At 46.1% G+C, this 17,215-nt stretch overlaps 1 protein-coding gene across 3 annotated transcripts in view; it reads left to right on the top strand.

The window, feature by feature from the left end:
- The window catches only part of OIT3 (oncoprotein induced transcript 3), a 30,104-nt gene extending 12,955 nt beyond the window's left edge, over positions 1–17,149 (top strand). For all 3 annotated transcript variants that reach the window (XM_074830194.1, XM_074830193.1, XM_074830191.1), the window contains exons 4-9: positions 1,342–1,464; positions 4,353–4,475; positions 9,225–9,385; positions 10,022–10,437; positions 14,765–14,864; positions 16,339–17,149. In XM_074830194.1, the coding sequence (XP_074686295.1) occupies positions 1,342–1,464; positions 4,353–4,475; positions 9,225–9,385; positions 10,022–10,437; positions 14,765–14,864; positions 16,339–16,527 (1,112 nt within the window). In that variant the 3' untranslated portion in view covers positions 16,528–17,149. The remainder of the gene's footprint in view (positions 1–1,341; positions 1,465–4,352; positions 4,476–9,224; positions 9,386–10,021; positions 10,438–14,764; positions 14,865–16,338) is intronic.
- The last annotated feature ends 66 nt before the right edge of the window (positions 17,150–17,215 follow it).

The raw sequence follows: 17,215 nt of genomic DNA, 5'->3' as shown, positions 1-17,215 counted from the left end.
CTGTCCCTCTGTATTTGATTCACTTTTTGCACACAGAGATTAAATCAGGTTGAAGAATGAGAACCTCAGAGAACAAAGTACCTTTCAAAAAAAAAATAATAAAAGAGCAGACAGACATAGAGGAACTTTAGCCTTTAAAAGAGAAAATTAGGAGGAGTTTTCAGAGCTTTACCAAGAGTTTCAAAAGCATCTGCTGTTCTTTTTCCTCAATAAATACACTCAGCACCCTGGAGGGCTCTAATCTAGAGCTGAATGCAGCCAGCACAGAAATGTGACACAGGTACTATTCATGGGTAAATTGCTTTAGGTTATAAAAACTCAGTCCAGGCCTATTACAAGGTTATTCTGCAACCTTTACACAGAGTCCACTCCAGAAAGCGTGGGATGCCAGCTCAGGCACTTCTCTTTCTTCTGAGCTGGAAAGGTAGGAGCTACGGCTCTGTGGGAGGCTGTGGAGGAGCAGGGCAGTCATGGGGCAGTGAGGAGCTGAGTCCCCAGAGGCAGTAGCTCAGAACTGAGCTCTTCATCTCATCATCAGTACAGAATGTCCGGGTAGCTAACAGTTGTGATGGCCTGTGTGGCACCAGCGCCCAGGTCAGGTCTCACCACGGTGAGTTGACATTTCTGTGCTGCAGAGAACACCTGAGCTGCTGCCTGGTGCAGGGAGCTCCCAGAGCTGGGGCAAGAAGACAAAATGATGAAATTTCTCATGACATGACTTTTCTTGGGAAAGCTTCATGGGGTTCATTAAAATGTTTTGGTTTGATTTCAGCTCTGTCTGTTTACAGCTGTTCTTCATTCCTGTGTCTGTATTTTAAAATAAGGGGTGAATCATTTAAAATTGCTGTAGGATAGTTGGCCACGCGTAGCAGTAGCAGGTGTGATACAAAAATAGATGGGGTTTATTTTTGACCGATTCTAGTATTCACCTAGTTTTACCATGCAGTGAAGTCACGTTAACCCCATTTTGAGTGCAGCAGAGAATAGTATGAGAAGATAAATGAAACCACGAACTCCCCAGTGTGTGGAACCACTTTGGAAGTTTCCCAATGGGACTGTGTCCATCTTCACTCTGAAATGTCTGCTGTGTGTAAATGATCTTTCCCTCCAGGTCTGCTTTGTTCCTGAGGTAGACAGAGCATGGCAAAACACTCTGCTACTGTCAGTCGACCGTGGTCTTCAACATTTAGTGGGATTACTCTGTTGCCCTGATCCAGGTCACGAGGCCAGGAAAGCCACTCTGTGGTCTGGCTGGCACTCCCATGGAGCAGCCCCTTTTTGCCAGCTGTGTGTTTACCAGGGGGCATGTTATGACAGTGGGGTTTTTTTTTTTTTTCCCAGATGAAAATGAATGTGAGCAGAACAACGGAGGCTGCAGCGAATTTTGCGTTAACCTGAAGAACTCCTACCGCTGTGAGTGTGGGATCGGGCGCACGCTGGGAAGTGATGGGAAAACCTGTGAAGGTGAGGTTTCAGCTATCGCAGTCTGCTGGAAACAATATAAATCATTCCCCTTCCCTTGCAGCACTAGTTTTGGCTCCTTGCAGCTGGGATTAAATGTCACTCATATCACTTCTGTGCTTGCCAGGGGGGTTGTTACTGAAATATCCTTCTAATGAAGCAGAGAGGAGTCTCCTTGTTGTTCTCCCTGCCTTGTTCATGTCTGTTAAGATTTGCTTGTATTTATCTCCATGGGGAGGGTGGCAGCAGTGCATCTGGAAGAGTGGTTGTCCAGAACAGAAGTAGATATTGCTGGAGATTTGTGTGATAGTTGTGTGGGGGCAGATTTAGCATTGCTGGGTTTTAACAGCTAGCATTAGGTATGGGGTAATGTTAGACCAGAGCACGAGCATCACTTAGCTTCCCAGGATAGAGATTGAGGAGAGGGGGTGTTGGTCTGAAAACAGAAGGTAGATTTGAGATTCGGGCTGCATTTTGACTGTTTGATTTTTGTGAGTGGTTAGCTGTGGGCTCTGCTGTGTGCAGCTGCTACAGTTACATCCCAGTGACAGCACAGCCAGGTTGAAAACCCTTGATGAGTTTAGACTGATAGCTTAGCAGGGGCTTAAAGACCAAATTGTAGGTTTGATTTGTTATCACTAACAACGTACAAACATCTTTGAGCAGAAGTAGGAAAACCCAGCAAAAAATGGCTTGTGCCTGATGGTTTCTGTGGTCAGCTGTGTCAGCGTGGTGCCCCCTCGTAGGCAAAGCTGCTGTGTTGAATGTTTGCAGATACTGTGGGGCCTCAGACATGAATAATAGCTACAGATGTGCCTCACCGTTGAGCTACCTGGTTGCCAGCACTGAATACATCTGCAGCCTGCATGCAGCCTTACGTTAGTTAGCTGCTGTGTGGCAGACATCCCCGGTGCAGGGAGAGAGGGGGATTGCCATGGTATTTTTGGGCTGGCCTCTACCCTTCTGTTCACTGACAGATGGCTCCAAGCTGCAGTTTTTGTCCCTATTTTCCCCCTCTTTGATACCAAACCACGTTTCATCTCACTTCTGTGAAAATCTCCTCTCTGAGCTCTGTTAATAAAACATCACCCACCCAGACAATGACACTTCCCTGGGGAAAGCTGCCGTGCAGAGGACTCCTTAAGTACTTTTTAAGTTGTGTGGGGCCAAAAGTGATCTGTGGGCTTTGTCCCTTCCACATCCAGCACTGAGCTGGTGGGGTGTCACGTAAACCAGCTGTGCTCTGTGGCAGTTTTTATTCCTGAGCACTGTTCTCTTCTGACAGGGCTGGAAGAGTCTCTGCTTGGAAACTCGTTTGCTTCTGCTGTTCCCAAAGTTGGATTGCAGGGCCTTTGATATATCATTTAATTTACCCTTCTCTAAAAAGGATGGTTCTTTTCACAAGTTTAACACTGCTGCTGGGGATTTTTACAATCTTGTTAGTAAGTTTTATTTCTGAAGATGTGCCCTCAGCTTTGTGAGCCATTAGAGTATGTGATTTATTTGTGAGCCACCTCACAGCTGTTGCTAAAAAGAGCAAATGCAAGAGATTTAGCTTGATTACATGAGCTGGTGAGGCTAAGGAGCATTAAGAGTACCTCAAAATTTCCATTATAATGCTTTACCCATTACTTTGACTCATGTGGAGTGTTCAGGCCGTTATTTTCCATGGAATGTGTAGGATTGAGTATGGGATTTCCATTCTTTTCTTTATATTTCAGTGAAAACCACGCAGTTATTTCTGATGACAGGCTTAGGGAGAAGTATTTTGTATTTATGATTTGCTTATATTGTATGTACTATTGTTTTTCTGAGAACATCTAGCAGTATCTGTCCCAAAGGGCTAAAAAAAAATCAAGCAGTGAAAGTTATTTTTTTAAAAAAATCATGATGCTCTGTTATTTTCTTTATAATAGAAAGCCAGCAACAACTGCAAATGGCCTTGCTTGCCTTAGATTTTCAAATCTTCAGAATGTATTTGGATGACCTTTCAGGCTCTTTTCTGCAGCTATAGTGGCTAGGAATATGTTTTACACAAAAACTCAGATCCTCAGAGAACTGCCTCATCTGAACAGAAAAGATGTAAGAAGAGACGTGACAAATGCCCCAATTAGCTGTGCTGCCCTCTCTCCTCTGCTCTTTAGAATGGGGGAAAATTACGAGGGAATTGACCTTACACCATGAACTTCTGTCATTCTGTCTCAGCGTAGCCAACCTCTAAGCCTAAAACTCACTAACTAGCAATATTCCTGCTAAACAAACTCCTGCAAGCAGAGTATCATCCTCAGTCTACAAAGGGGATGCAGGGATCCAGTATGCCCGCCACCATCACAGCTGGGAAAGCCAGAGGCAAAGAGCACATCATCTTCTCTCTGGTGTTCCCTGATGGGAATAGAAGCTGGCTATCTGTGAGCCTGCGCTCCCCAGGACACCTCTCCTACAAATCTCAGGGCTTTAATTCTGGTGATGACTAAGGGAGTGAGTATGGTTCCACATGGTAGAAGTTTTTAATAGGACTTTCCTCCCACGTTTTTGAAGTACGAAATGACATAAAAATTTAGTTTAAGAGGATGTCTCAGAAGGGGCCAAGCTGAAGATTGCCTGTTCAGCCTTCTTATGTATGCCAGTTATAGCATGGGATTTGATTTGGTAAGCTTTTTCACAGAATTCCTTGTTAACTTAATGGTGAAATGAAAAACACAGGAAATTGTGCAATTAAAAATAGGTTTCCACCACATTTTCTTGGAAGCAAGCTCTCACTGTGCTGTTGCCTTTGAGCTCTGTGCTGATCATACTGTTTGTTAGTCAGCCAGGAGTGTATGTTGGGGCCTGTGTAGCTGCCACACAGCTGCCTGAGGAGCAGGGTATGCTGATTTTCCTTTCTTTTGCAGAAATCGAAGGCTGTCACAATAACAATGGGGGCTGCAGCCATACCTGTATTGAAGTGGAAGACACGTACCAATGTGAATGTCCGAGGGGACTTGTTCTGTCAGAAGACAACCACACTTGCCAAGGTAGGTCAACAAAATCTCCCCGACAGCCTCTTGTCTCCTGGATGCCAAAAGTATGTCTGAAGGAACTTTTCTTCTTGTTTTTGTCATGTTCTCTTAGTCTGTCCTTTTCAGATTGGTTAATGGAGTTTTGTTGTTAATGACAGATTGTCCAAAACTGAGAGCATGGAGATATTGCTCTTTTTACCAGGCAGGAGAACAGAGACACAGGACCCAGCTGGGTGCATCTTGCATCACAGGCAGTTTTGGCAGTGTTCACTTACAATTAAGATCGCTTAACAACTCCCATTATACTCCTCTGCTTCCACTGTGTATGCCTTTGAGAAATTTCTGCTCTTAGAACTGAAATTTTCCATGCTTCCAACTGGGCTTTTAAAATTTCAGCTGAAGTGGTTCAGTCCCTTCCAAGAATTGGGGTTAAAGGGAGAGGCCTTTCTTTGCCCGAGTTATCTCAGTAGCCATTCCAGTAAGCATTCCTGTGTCTTGAAGCAGGGCACTAGTTCTGATACTAGTGCTTCTGCTATCCCTTGGAAAAGTGCCCGAGACAACATCTGAAAATTGACTGTTGCTTCTGCTGCATAGAGGCAAGGGCAACATTATCCTTGGAACACCTTCTGTCTGAACGTCACTCCGTTCCTGTGAGGGGGAGTCCCTCTTGCTGACTCACTTGCACCTATAGCATGCACGTGGAATAAACATGTTCCCAGTTTTGGGTTACAAGAGCTGCATGAGGTTTCCTTTGCAAATACATCCAGGCTCCCAGGGGTCAATTTAGCTCTGCAGCAGTGAGTGCAGGGAGCCAGAGGATCATCAGGGAGAAGTTCCTGAGGGCATTGAGAGTTCAGCAGAGGGTCTGTAGCTCCTCGTGCAATGACTTCTTACAATCTGGGACCTGCACCCAGGATCCTTCTGGGTCTCATCATCCCACAGCTAGTGGAGCCCCTGAGGTGCTGAAAGCATCGAGCAGCCTGTGTGTCTGACAGAGATGATGTCTGTTATGATCTGCTGCCAAAGGGACGTTCAGTGAAAACGGCGTGTTGAGGAGAGCTATGCGGACGTGTGAAAGGCAGGCAGAGGGAATGCTCTCTGGTCCCCTCATCTGACTTGCCTGGCCAGTTCTCAGACCTGTCAGGCTCAGCATGAAGCTGGAGAAGGTACACTACTGCCCTGGTAGAGATGGACCTCATAGCTCTCTGCTTGTGTTCTGCCTTGGTGGGCACATGAAGAACCACTGTGGCTGCTTTCAGACATTTCCATGGGAATTTGCTCATGGGCTGGACTCCAACCATAGCCAGGGCAGGATCTAAATGCAATCAAAGGGAGTCTGTCATGGGCTAATTCACTCGGGCTTTAGGTAATACCAATGAGCTGGTGTTACCTGGTATGCTCAGAATCTCAGTGTGTTACAAAGTGCCCAGACATCAGTTAGGGGAACAGATCCAGACTGCATGGTGGCCAGCGGGGCAGGTATGCCCCAGAGAGGAAGTTGGAAGGGTTCCACTTGATGAAATTTCTGCTTTTTAAGCTTTTTAGAAATGCAGGGCACTGTTGTCAGGGGTGAGCATTGCACACCTGGAATTCAGTAGTACTTACTGCTCCAGCAGAGCCAGGTGGGGAGAAGAAGATGGGGATTTCCAAGAGCTGTGATTATACTTACTGATTGAAGACCTGATTGATGGATATAGGCCAGAAAAGACCAATGTTCTTCAATCCTGGCTCCCTGGGGCAACCCCAGCAGCATTAGAAGGCCATGCATTTCCCAGCCAGTGTTTCTCCTTCTCCTGAGGCTCCTAATGAGAGCAGCAGCACTGCTGGGTGCCAAGCTGGGGCTCGGGATACCGCATCTCATAAAGCAAAATTGCTTGTTCTTTTGCATTTAATGAATTTATGTCCCCACGCAGTGGTCTGCAGTTTTGAGCAGATACGACAGAATGTGTCTAGAACTGTACCACACAATTTTTTATGGCATCTAATCAGGTCTATAGTGGTACAATTAACAGTGCAGGGCAGGCACAGTTGCCTGAAGCAATTGGATCTGCAGCCTGTCAACCCTCCTCTGCACTGTCTCAACATTCAGAACAAACATTAATAATCTTCCACAGAAATCACAGTCTTGCCTACAATTTTCCCACAAAGATACCAGCCAATGAAACACGTGGAATTTTGTAGACCATCCTAGTACCCCACCTCTTTCTGAAGTGTGGTGGTGAAATGCTTTTCTCCCTTCTCCCATGCCCAAGCCCTGTGTGTACCTGAGCAGGGTACAGTAGCATTGTTTATTTGTGTTTGTAGCAGTGGTTCAGGGCTCCCCAGCACCTGAGAGCCTGTCCTGCTGAGCAGTCTGTGCAAAAAGATAACCTCTTCTCCAAGCAGCTGTAGTCTGAAAGGGCAAGGAAGGAGCCACAGGCTGGACAAGGAACATGGTGCCAACAACAGCAGACAGCAAAATGAGCGTTGGACTCACCACAGAAGCTTCCTACCAGGGTCAGGGTACTTGCAGAGCTCAAAGCAGTATTGAGGAGGCTTTCCCAGCACTTACAGACACTCTGTGGTGTGTGAGGGTGGAAAACTGAAACGTTTGACTGGCAAAGACTGGGTGAGGCTCTCAGGAGCCTCGCAGGTGGGGGTGAGCCCAGGGCAGGGGGTGCAAGAGATGGATGCTGACAGCAAGTCAGGAAAGTGCAGCTCTGAACGGATGCAAGAAGTTGTGAATAAAAGTGGATTCCTTGGCACCCAGGATAACTCATTTCTGCAGGGCATCTCAGTCCTGGCCGTTGGGACCTCATCACTTGCCCTGGAATAACATGCCTGCATACAGTCACGGCTACCTTGCCAGCTCCTTTTCAGCCCCCCACTACGAGGCAGTTGCTGGCAGCCTGTCTGGGGGGCATGGGGCCTGCTCAGAGCTGAATCACGCTGATGCACGCAGTCTCTCTGCTTGCAGCACCGCTGGTAAATTGGTAGAACTGAAACACGGTTCCCAGTATTGATTACTCTTCTGTGCACAAATGTCTCGAGTGGTTTGAATTACATTACCAGTTACTCTGAGATGGTTAGTATAAGGAGTTTCCCAGAGTGTTTTCCCAAATTGTGATGAGCTGGCTCGAATCCAGAGTGGATCTGCTCACAGGTTTCATTCCTTTGTTTCCGTGCCCAGGTGGCGGAGCACACGCAGACAGCTCCTGCAGTGCCAGAGCAGAGGTTAAATGGGTGCCTCCTCTTTCTTGCCCTTTGTGCCTATCAAAGACATTTAGAAAAAAGAGATAGCCTGAACCAAATTGCTCCTGACCCTTGGAGAATTGCAGCTGGGATCCAAACTATCTTGCCCTGAATTACACCTTTATAAAAGCATTACATTTTCTTATTCATCAAGGAGTCACTAGAAAAGTGAAGCTTTAAATCCAAATTGAGCCAATCAGTTCTCCAGAGAATGTTCATCTCTGCCTGCATTGCACTGTGTTCTCAAAGTCTCTTTGCCATTTGACATGCTCGGTTATTCCCGCTTGCCTTCTACTGCAGATGGAGGAAAAGTTAAGGTAATTCTTAGTTATTTAATTTTCTGTTCTAACCCAGCAATGTCATTATGAGAGCATATTGCTTTGGGCATGCTGCATACATTTTAGCGTATCACCTTGAAAAGATCAACTTTTAATAAAAAATACTCCCTGCAGGTACACAGTATCTGTTACAAATACCTTAGCTGGGACAGGAAAATTTTTTTAAGGGGTATCAAAGGCATATTTTAGCAGTGTGCCTAGTATCCAAGATCCAGAATCCTAGATTATATAATTAATGATCAAAATTAAGGGAAGGCAGATCATATGAATGTTGAGGATTGGGACTGTAATAAATTTTAGGAAAAAGCTTGGGCAACTTGTATATTTGCAAAAAATTTTGTCATGTGATTTTGAAATATGATAAATGGAAATTCTGCAGGGAGTTTGTTTTTCTGGCTGAGAAGATACCAGAATTTATGCACCAGTACACTTGTCCTGTATCTGACTGAATAGATATGTGTATGCCCAAGGAATATATATAGTAATCACTTTTCTATTGAAGATTATTCCCTCTTGTTTCCTTTTTCATTTTGCCCAATCTCTATACTTTTTCCCACTTCTTATGCAATGGAATTTTAATTTAAAAAAGTTTGCATGAAGTTCTGTATTAAAATTCAAAGGTTGGAAGGAGGTGGAAGGAGTAAGCTTAATTGAGTTTGTCAGAGCTGGGTTTATCACTTATAAAAATATTATTATGGCATTTTGAGGTGCTTCCATTTTAGTTCGGCATCTATATGGAATTACTCTGCCTTGTTTTGACATGTTTTGGGTTTGATGTAAAATCTGATTAAGGGTCTTAAAAAATGGCTTTGCCTGCAGTGTTGTGAATTTGATGTCCGTATCTGGGAAAGGCTCTTGCCAGGACGTAGCAGTGCAAGAGATATCGATCAAACCTGTGCTGTGTATTAAGTATAGCTGGAAATACTGCACAGCTAAGTCTCTGCTGCAAGTGTAATGGTCATCTTCATCATCTTTTGTGGCGTCGCTGCGCCAGGAGAATCTGGGGCAGCGGTAGCTCAGGAGGTTTGTGTTGTGTAGGTAGGAATATAAGATAGGTAGTTAGATTACTATGGTAAGATAGTAATCATAAATGCAGCATATGATCCCCCTTTTTTTATTCCTAGTAATAATTGGTATAGCCCTCCCCCAGCTAGATGTGCAGTGCAGACTGTTACTCTGGGGACGTTTCTTGTAGTTCCAGTGCTGTGCAAGTCCAGCTCTATTGAGGTGAGCATCCCAAAGGACCTGGTTGGAGGCCTGGACCTTTCCCTCATCAACACATCATGCAAAGGAGTATCCAATGGCACTCACGTCAACATCCATTTCTCCTTGAAGTCCTGCGGCACTGTTGTAGATGTATGTATACCCGTTGCTGTGCTGTCTTTTGGGATCTCTCGGATTTGGGGACTTGGCTATGGCTTACTTGGGGAATAAAGTTGATTTAGCTGTACCACCAGAGCAGTTTCCTGTGTTGCCATGCAACTGGCCTCAGACCAGACCTGAGGTGGCATCCCAAAGTAGGAGAGCTTGTTTCATCTCTTCTCCAGTGGTGTGTGTCTGTCAGCATGGGTACTGTTTTCTGCTCACCTAGTGCTTCACAGAGGCAGCTTCAGCATCACTCTGGTGCAGAAAGTGCAAGTGGTGCCCCTCTCCACCCTCCTGTTGAGACAGGATCTGGTCCCCCAGTAATGTTTCAAAGGCTACTCTGGCAGCTTGGCAGGAATCAGAGAGCTCATCTTAGCAGATGGGTAGCAATTGGAAGCAAATTGGAGTACAGTGCACCGAAGCTGACAGCAAACTGATAGAGGCTCTTGGTTCTTAAGTAAGGATGAACATCATTCTGGCTGCAGCATATCAATTCACAAGCTGTACTTTCAGTGGCTAGTTTATGTCTGAGTTTCCTAAACAAAGTAAACTCAGCTGCTAGTCTGAACTTGGAGAGGGCTTTCTCAGGGATCTCCCCCTTCCCTTCAACTCCTTTCTTTGCTGCAGGTAATAAATGATAAAATCATTGCCACCAACCTGGTGACCGGCTTGCCAAAGCAGACTCCAGGAAGCAATGGGGACATCATTGTCCGCACCAGCAAGCTGCTGATCCCGGTGACCTGTGAGTTCCCACGCCGGTACACCATCTCTGAAGGTTATGTGCCCAACCTCAAAAACTCTCCCTTGGAAATCATGAGCCGCAACCAGGGCATCTTCCCCTTCACTCTTGAGATCTTCAAAGACAAAGACTTTGATGAACCCTACAGGGGTGCGCTTCCCACCCTCAAGCTTCGGGACTCTCTGTACTTTGGGATTGAACCCTTGGTACATGTCAATGGACTAGAGACACTGGTAGAGAGCTGCTTTGCCACTCCCACCTCAAAAATCGACGAGATCCTGAAGTACTACCTGATTCAAGATGGGTGAGTTCCCTCTTCCCTCTCTTGCTGGCTACTAGATGGGAATTGGTGGTGGGGCTAAACTGCATTGCCTCTGTCACGCAGGAAACACTATCAGCCCCTCTGCTGTGTTCCTAGCAATCAGCAGCAGCCAGGCCTTTCGGCCAACAAGCTGAAACCAGCTGTCCCATCAAAAGTGGTTGGGAGAAAGAGTGGGAGGCAGTGACAGAGGTTACTCCAAGTGCAGCCTTTACAGGACATATTTCCCTGTAACTGGCCTTAGGGATAATTGAGTTGGCTCCCGTAGAAAAGATATCCTTCCTGATATCCTCTCTCTGCCAGCCTGCAGAGTGCCAAAGCAATTGGCAGAAGCCCCCGACGGCTATGTGCCACTGCCACGCAGCCGCCACAGCAACTGGAGCAAGGTTCTTAATTTTCCCCTAATGGCCTTACCACAGCATGAGCCAGAAGACTCCGTGGCTGATCCTGGTTGGAGCTCCAGGAGCTGCCCTTGCTTTGTTCTCTCTCTGATGCCTGTCAATGCAGTAAGCTTAGGGTCCCTCTGCTTGGCTGTAATTTTCCGAGGTGTTTGTGTTTAGTGATCTTTCCAGGATATGCTAGTAAAAAACGCAGGTGGATCTGTGGGTTCACTGTAACAGGTTTTGCATTAGAGCTTTGGGGAGCACTGCTGTGGGCTCTGCTGTGGCTCCTAAGACGACCCCTGCTTTCAGACATTTGTTTGGGTGCTAACACGACAATGCCATGGTACAACGTTGCTGCGGGGGGTATTGCATCCAGCAGCGCTTGGCAGCTTAACCAGACAAGGCTGTGGAAATGTCACAGTTGGGAACCAGTTTGCTATCCTCTAGGGAGCAAAGTCCAGCCAAAGTAATATCTAAGACATACCCAAGTGTCATAGCCTGACAGTCAAGGGACTGTGCTCATATGAGTCCTGTATTCTGTTTGCCAAACCATCTAATGAGGACAAGAATATTCAGGATTTAGCCTGGCAGCTGAATCATCCACCGTTACAGCTGGTGATGACAAGGCCTGTGTGATTGTCATGTAGCAAAAAGGTCCTGCAGAGTACAGTACACAAAAATACTTTTTTCATTTCCTTCTGACAAAGGTTTCAGCATTAGCTTGCTCTCCCTCCATCCTTGGCTGCAATCCTTCTGTGCCTGACATTTCTGGGCTTTATGAGCGATTTTGTAATGGAAGGATTGATTTATCGACTCCCTGGCTTGGCTGTTCCCATGGACCCTTCACAGAGTCAAGGTTCCAAACATTCATTCATTTCTCACCATGAGTGAAAATGATGGGATTCAAAACAGTGCCCAAAACCTGAGCCAAATAAAGGAGGGAGAAGGCAGAAAGTGTCATCTCTTGAATTCACCGCAGCACTAGTTGAAGGATTTATGGCACCAACAGCCCCTTTGGTACTGTTATCCTGCAGAGGGCATTAAAACTTCACCGAAGGGAGAAGTGGGCTGGAGCCTCACCCAGCCTGCTCTGCTGGCCCCAGTGTCCCCAGCCATGCCAGCCCCCCTGCGCTGTGCTGGGTTTAAACTGAACTGCTCACTTAGACCAAAGGCTAATGATGTGCTGTTTAGCTAACTGGAGTTCTTTATCTCTCCGGGTGCTCGCAGCAATTAAAAAGTAAAATTAGCTGAATTACACTGCTGATTTGTGTCTGCTCCAAACAATTCTGTAATAACCCAGTTTCCTTCCATCAACCCAGCCCCAAAAGCCTAAGGCAATAAAGAAGGGATTTTTAAATCAGCTTGATTATGGTAGGATCTGAGCTGCAGGAGTTAACTGCAGCTTCCAGAGGGAAACACTGTTTAAATTTGAGGGGATATACCTTAGACTGAAGGAGGGGAAAATTCCCTCTCCTGCTTTCTTCCCTGTTAATTCCATGCCATCTCCAGTTGGCAAGAGGTGGAGCCTTCTTCTGTGGGATTCCTCAGCCCTGTGACCACGCTGGAAATCAGGATTTCCCCCGATCCCTGCCTGCTGTCCCTGTAATACCCTGGACTGCTGCTAGCCCAGCCAGCCAGCACCAAAGCAGGTCTCCCGCTTCTGATCTTGTTGTTCTTCTTTCTCAAAACAAAAATAAATAAAAGGCATTGACCGATTGCACAGGCGATAAACACTGCAGCTCTCTGTGGCATCTGGTGCAAGGTCATGTCACTGAGGGCAATCCGTTGTAATCTGATGTGGTCAGGAGCTGCCATTTATCTGAGCATGGTGTGGTTAAGGTAGTTTCATTGCAAGGCTCATCTTGTTACACCTGGGACTGCCCCTCGTTTATAGGCTGAGGTGGTTATTTCATTCTCCAAGCCCTCCTTTCTACCTCGCAGCCCCCCGGTAAGAGGATCAGAGCTCCTATGGCACTGCCATTCTCTGCTCCCCTAACCTAAGCACATTATGCACAGGAAAGGGTTATTTTCCCCATAACCTGACCAAGGTCACCTATTTTCCTTCCATCCCTGTTCTCCCTGCCCCATCTCACCTCTCCAAGGTGGGAAGCAGGGTCTGGGAGTTTCCTAGGAGGGTGGGACATGGTATGGCCCCACGCACAGTGCAGAAGGGCTTGACCCTGTTGTCATGTTGTAGTGCATTTGTCAGAACCCTCCGTAAGATGTACTTACCATGTGTCCCTGGTTCCTCCTTGTTGTTCTTCCATTTTCCCTCTCCCTAGCCCCAAACCAGTAGTGTTCCTGCCACCAGTGCAGCCAACCTTTGGAGAACCTGGGATTTCAGAGTCAGTCAGAGCCAGTGTCCAAGCATCATCACAGTTTATACGCTCACAAATGAGGATATGACTGCGAGTTGACTTTATGGCCCCAAAGCTTGGCCAGTCGCTTATGAAAAGTCTTTAACTGTCATTCTTTACAATCAGTTGCCTTCAGGAATGCTACTTTTAAAAGCCCTTTTATCCTAAACAACGTAGTAACATCTAGTGTTTGGCCTTAAGGGGGAGGAATTTATGTCAGTTTTTCTAGATGCACAATGTTAATTTATTAGCTCCCTTTGCAGGGCTTTTTATGTTTGCCTCCCAGACAAGTTAACTAGACAAGTGCTGCAGACAGGGATATCCCTTCAGACTGTGACCTCCACTGACTGAGAAAAAAATACAGAAAATAACGCGAGGATCAGACCGATGCTCAGTGCTCCCAGGAACATACACGGCTCTGCTGTACGTAGCAGAAGGGTGTTTCTGGGAGGGATTGCAGTAGCCTGCCGCCCACAGAGTCAGCCAAACAGCGTAGAGATTTCCAAATAAATGTTCTAGTGAAAGCAGAGCTACATATAGATGGTGGGTTTGCTGCTGTTTGATAATTGAATGTGTCAAATGTCAGCATTTCTGACTATGCCTGACATATTTCTGTTGTAAAGGTGGAAGCTAAAGGTTGCTGCAAGAGTAGGCCTTTCAGCTGTCACACCATTACCTCTTGTCTCTTCCACCACCGCTATTTTTTTTTTTTTTTAGTATCTTGCAAAGTCCACATTTCTGGAATTAACTTGCTAGAAAGGACAAGCTGCACTGTAATGCAATATAACAGCAGCATCTGAGCCTTTCAAGATGCCTAAGGCTTTGCAACAGGCAGCAGTAATTATCAAGTCACCGTAACTTTTTGTCTGGCTGTTTCTCTGTCAAACTCTAAATAGGCTGTAATAGTTTATAAACGGACTGCACTTGGAATGTAACTTTTTAGAAAAAATAGCTTATTTTCTTGCAGTTCTGTGACCTCTCGCATGATCGTATAGCGCTAGTGATGGAGAAACTGAAATCATGAATTTCAGTGTAGTGAATCTGAGCTGTCTGACCAAGTCCAACAGGAAGTAAAAATGTAAATGATGTAAAGCAAAGTAAATCTGGATTTTTGTAGTTTTCATCATCTGTGATATTTTAGTAATGTGGGTACAGGCTTCTCCGTTTTAAGCGTGATTTATGTGTGTGTATACAGAAAGTACATAATACATTATATACTGTATAACCGTTCTGTTGATCACTGCAGACTGTTGCACAGGAAGGTGAAATGAGGACAAACTTGCCTGCAGCTCTCTGGCAGTCCCTCTGCCGAGGGGACTGGGCCACGTCCTGCCAGCTCTCTGCTGCTGAGCTGTTCTTTGTCTGGAGATGCTATTATCATTGCTGTTGTTTTTCCCCATCATTCCCAAATTTTCTCCTGTGGCCAAAGAGGAAGTAACATGGATGGTAGCTTAGCTTGAGACAGCCAAGCCCTCCTTTCCTTTCTCTGGTTAAAAAGGCTGGGGTGGTTTTTTCTCTTTCTTTTTCCATTTCTGGGAAACCCATTAAAGCCTACCCCTCTGCTTTCCTCAGCTGTGTTTCTGATGATTCAGTGAAGCAGTACACGTCAAAGGACCATCTTGCCAAGCATTTCCAGGTTCCCGTGTTCAAGTTTGTGGGCAAAGACAACAAGGTAAGCTCAAAATGCACCTCTTGGATATTGCATCAGCTCTGATCTGACTGAGAGGAGTCTCAGCACAGAGCTGGCTGCATTAGAGTGTGAAGGGGAGGAATGGCTGGCCCAAGGCAGATGTTGCTGTGCCTCTTCCAGCAGTTGTGTTCTTTCAGGAACCTGACACACAGGTACTTTAGGAGAGTGATAAAAACAACTAGAATTAAATAAAATATGAAGGACAGTTGTGGAATATCAATGCCATAGCAGGCTAAAATCGTTGTTGTTTCCAGTGTAGTCTTAGTGGACCCTTGTATGCTGGGCAAGGAAAGCGTTCCCGGTCACCAAACAGAAACCTGGGGAGTTAGGCACGTTATGCAATGTCCTGTCTTTAAAACAAGACACTCTATAGTTTTGAATCTTTTCAACCTTCCATCTTCTCTAGCTCTTGTGAGTACAGATGCCAGGTTTCCAGATACAAGGCCACCAATGTGAAACCAGGCCGTCCAGGCTGGTGGCACTCTGGGGCACAGAAGCTTTGTAGTGGGAGGACAGTTGAAGGATAATGCTATTTTCTTAATGCAAATAGCTTTCCTTGTCTGTGCTAGAAGAAATCAGATTTTTCAGTTGCTGTTGTTGTGCTCAGCCAATGCTGCTTGCTCCAAAAGGCATAAAGCTGCTGCTCCAGCTCCTGGAGAGCCTCAGTAGGTTTAAAACAGATGAGATCTTTCAAAATTCAGAAATTTTGCTTGGCTGTCTGATTGCCTCTGCTGCCTCCAATCTGCATCCTCCCAGCCTCTGCAGTGGATTTTGATTCAAACCTGACCATTGACCAAACATTCACGAATATTTTCTTCCCTAATTGCTGCTTGCAGGGATCTTGCTTACCCTCCTTGTCATTTAGAGGGCAGGGAGCAGCAGTTCTGTCACTGCCTGCATTTACTGTGCAAAAAGAAAATGCAGCTGTGTCCCTGCTTTTGTGTTCTCCTTCTCCCCTCGACTACCACTTAGTTCCTCATCAACCTGTGTTTTCCTCCTTTGCCCCTCTGTCTCCCAGCTTTATGTTTTCTCAGCTCCTGTCGAATTCTCTTGCCCATTTCTATCAGTCCATCTCCTTGTGAAGGGCTTTGTGTGTTCTTGGCCTGCTTCCTGCCATGCAGTTCCTACCAGTCCGTGCGAGCTCTTCCAAGCTTATTCCTGGCATTTTCATCCCTTCCTCTGGAGGATCATTTCACGCCTTCATATTCCCCGTCTAGCCCTCAGCTAACAGACAGGTGCCATGCTCTGACATCTCAGCCAGCCACTCTGAGAAAACAGATGGAGTGGCCAGTTTGGCTGTGGATGGCGATGGTGGATAAGGACCTTGTTGATGCGGGGACAGACGTGGCTGTGCCATTGGAACGGTGTTGCTCATGCTCTGCGAGAGCTGGCAGCACTACTGGTCTGATTGCCAGAGCTGTGCGTTGACCGGGGCTGCTGTCTCACCCCCCCCCAGGAGGTGTTCTTGCACTGCCGCATCCTCGTGTGCGGGGCGCTGGACGAGAGCTCGCGCTGCGCCCAGGGCTGCCGGAGGCGGGTGCGCAGGTTGGCTGAGACGGAGCAAGAGGAGGAGGAGGAGGAATCTGTTCACGTGGCAAACCACATCCTGACAGGTGGCCCCATCAGAATCGACTTTGAAGACTAACACCCACCCACTGGAAGAGCATCTCTGCCTGAGACTGTCCTTCCTTATCAGTGCCTTCTCTCATGGTTGGTTGAGAAACAAGAAGTATATGGTAAAGCCCCACTCGAACCTCAGGACTTTTTCCCCTAAAATCCCATGGTGATTATTTGTGAAGTATGTTGGGCACACAAGGCAGCCCTCTGAGTGCAGCCCGGACTGCAGAACAGTTTGGTTTTAGCCGCGTTTCTTCCCAACAACCCTTTGGTTGACCCTATTGCTTTGCAGGCCTGAAGTGTTACCCAGCTTTGTCTTTCCCTACATCTGCCTGCAGGCTCCACAGGACTGTTCGTCCTTGACTAAACAAATGTTATTCGAGCCCTTCTTTCATCAGACAATACAAATAGTATCATAGCTGAATGTGTTTGCTGTGCAGTTCTGCGAATGATGCTGAAGCTTTTGGATGTGATGAGGTTTTGAATGACCATTAATAAAAACATGTATATTGTACCTCGTAACGTGTAAGTTCCTTGGAGCTATAAAGCAGTTATCATCACAGACAGCTAAAGCTCAGATCTATCCCAGGCACATTTAAATGTTATTTTTAAATAGTAAAAGGTATTTAATAAAACTTGATTTTTTTTTTTAGAGTCTTTTGATAATTGCATGCAGTTCAATAGTGTTTCCTCTTGTATTTAGTGTATCATTATTT

The sequence above is a fragment of the Strix aluco genome, chromosome 7 (assembly GCF_031877795.1).
Source record: "Strix aluco isolate bStrAlu1 chromosome 7, bStrAlu1.hap1, whole genome shotgun sequence".
Lineage (NCBI taxonomy): Eukaryota > Metazoa > Chordata > Aves > Strigiformes > Strigidae > Strix > Strix aluco.
The sequence above is the reverse complement of the archived record's forward strand: the minus strand, read 5'-3'. Positions and strand labels throughout refer to the sequence as shown.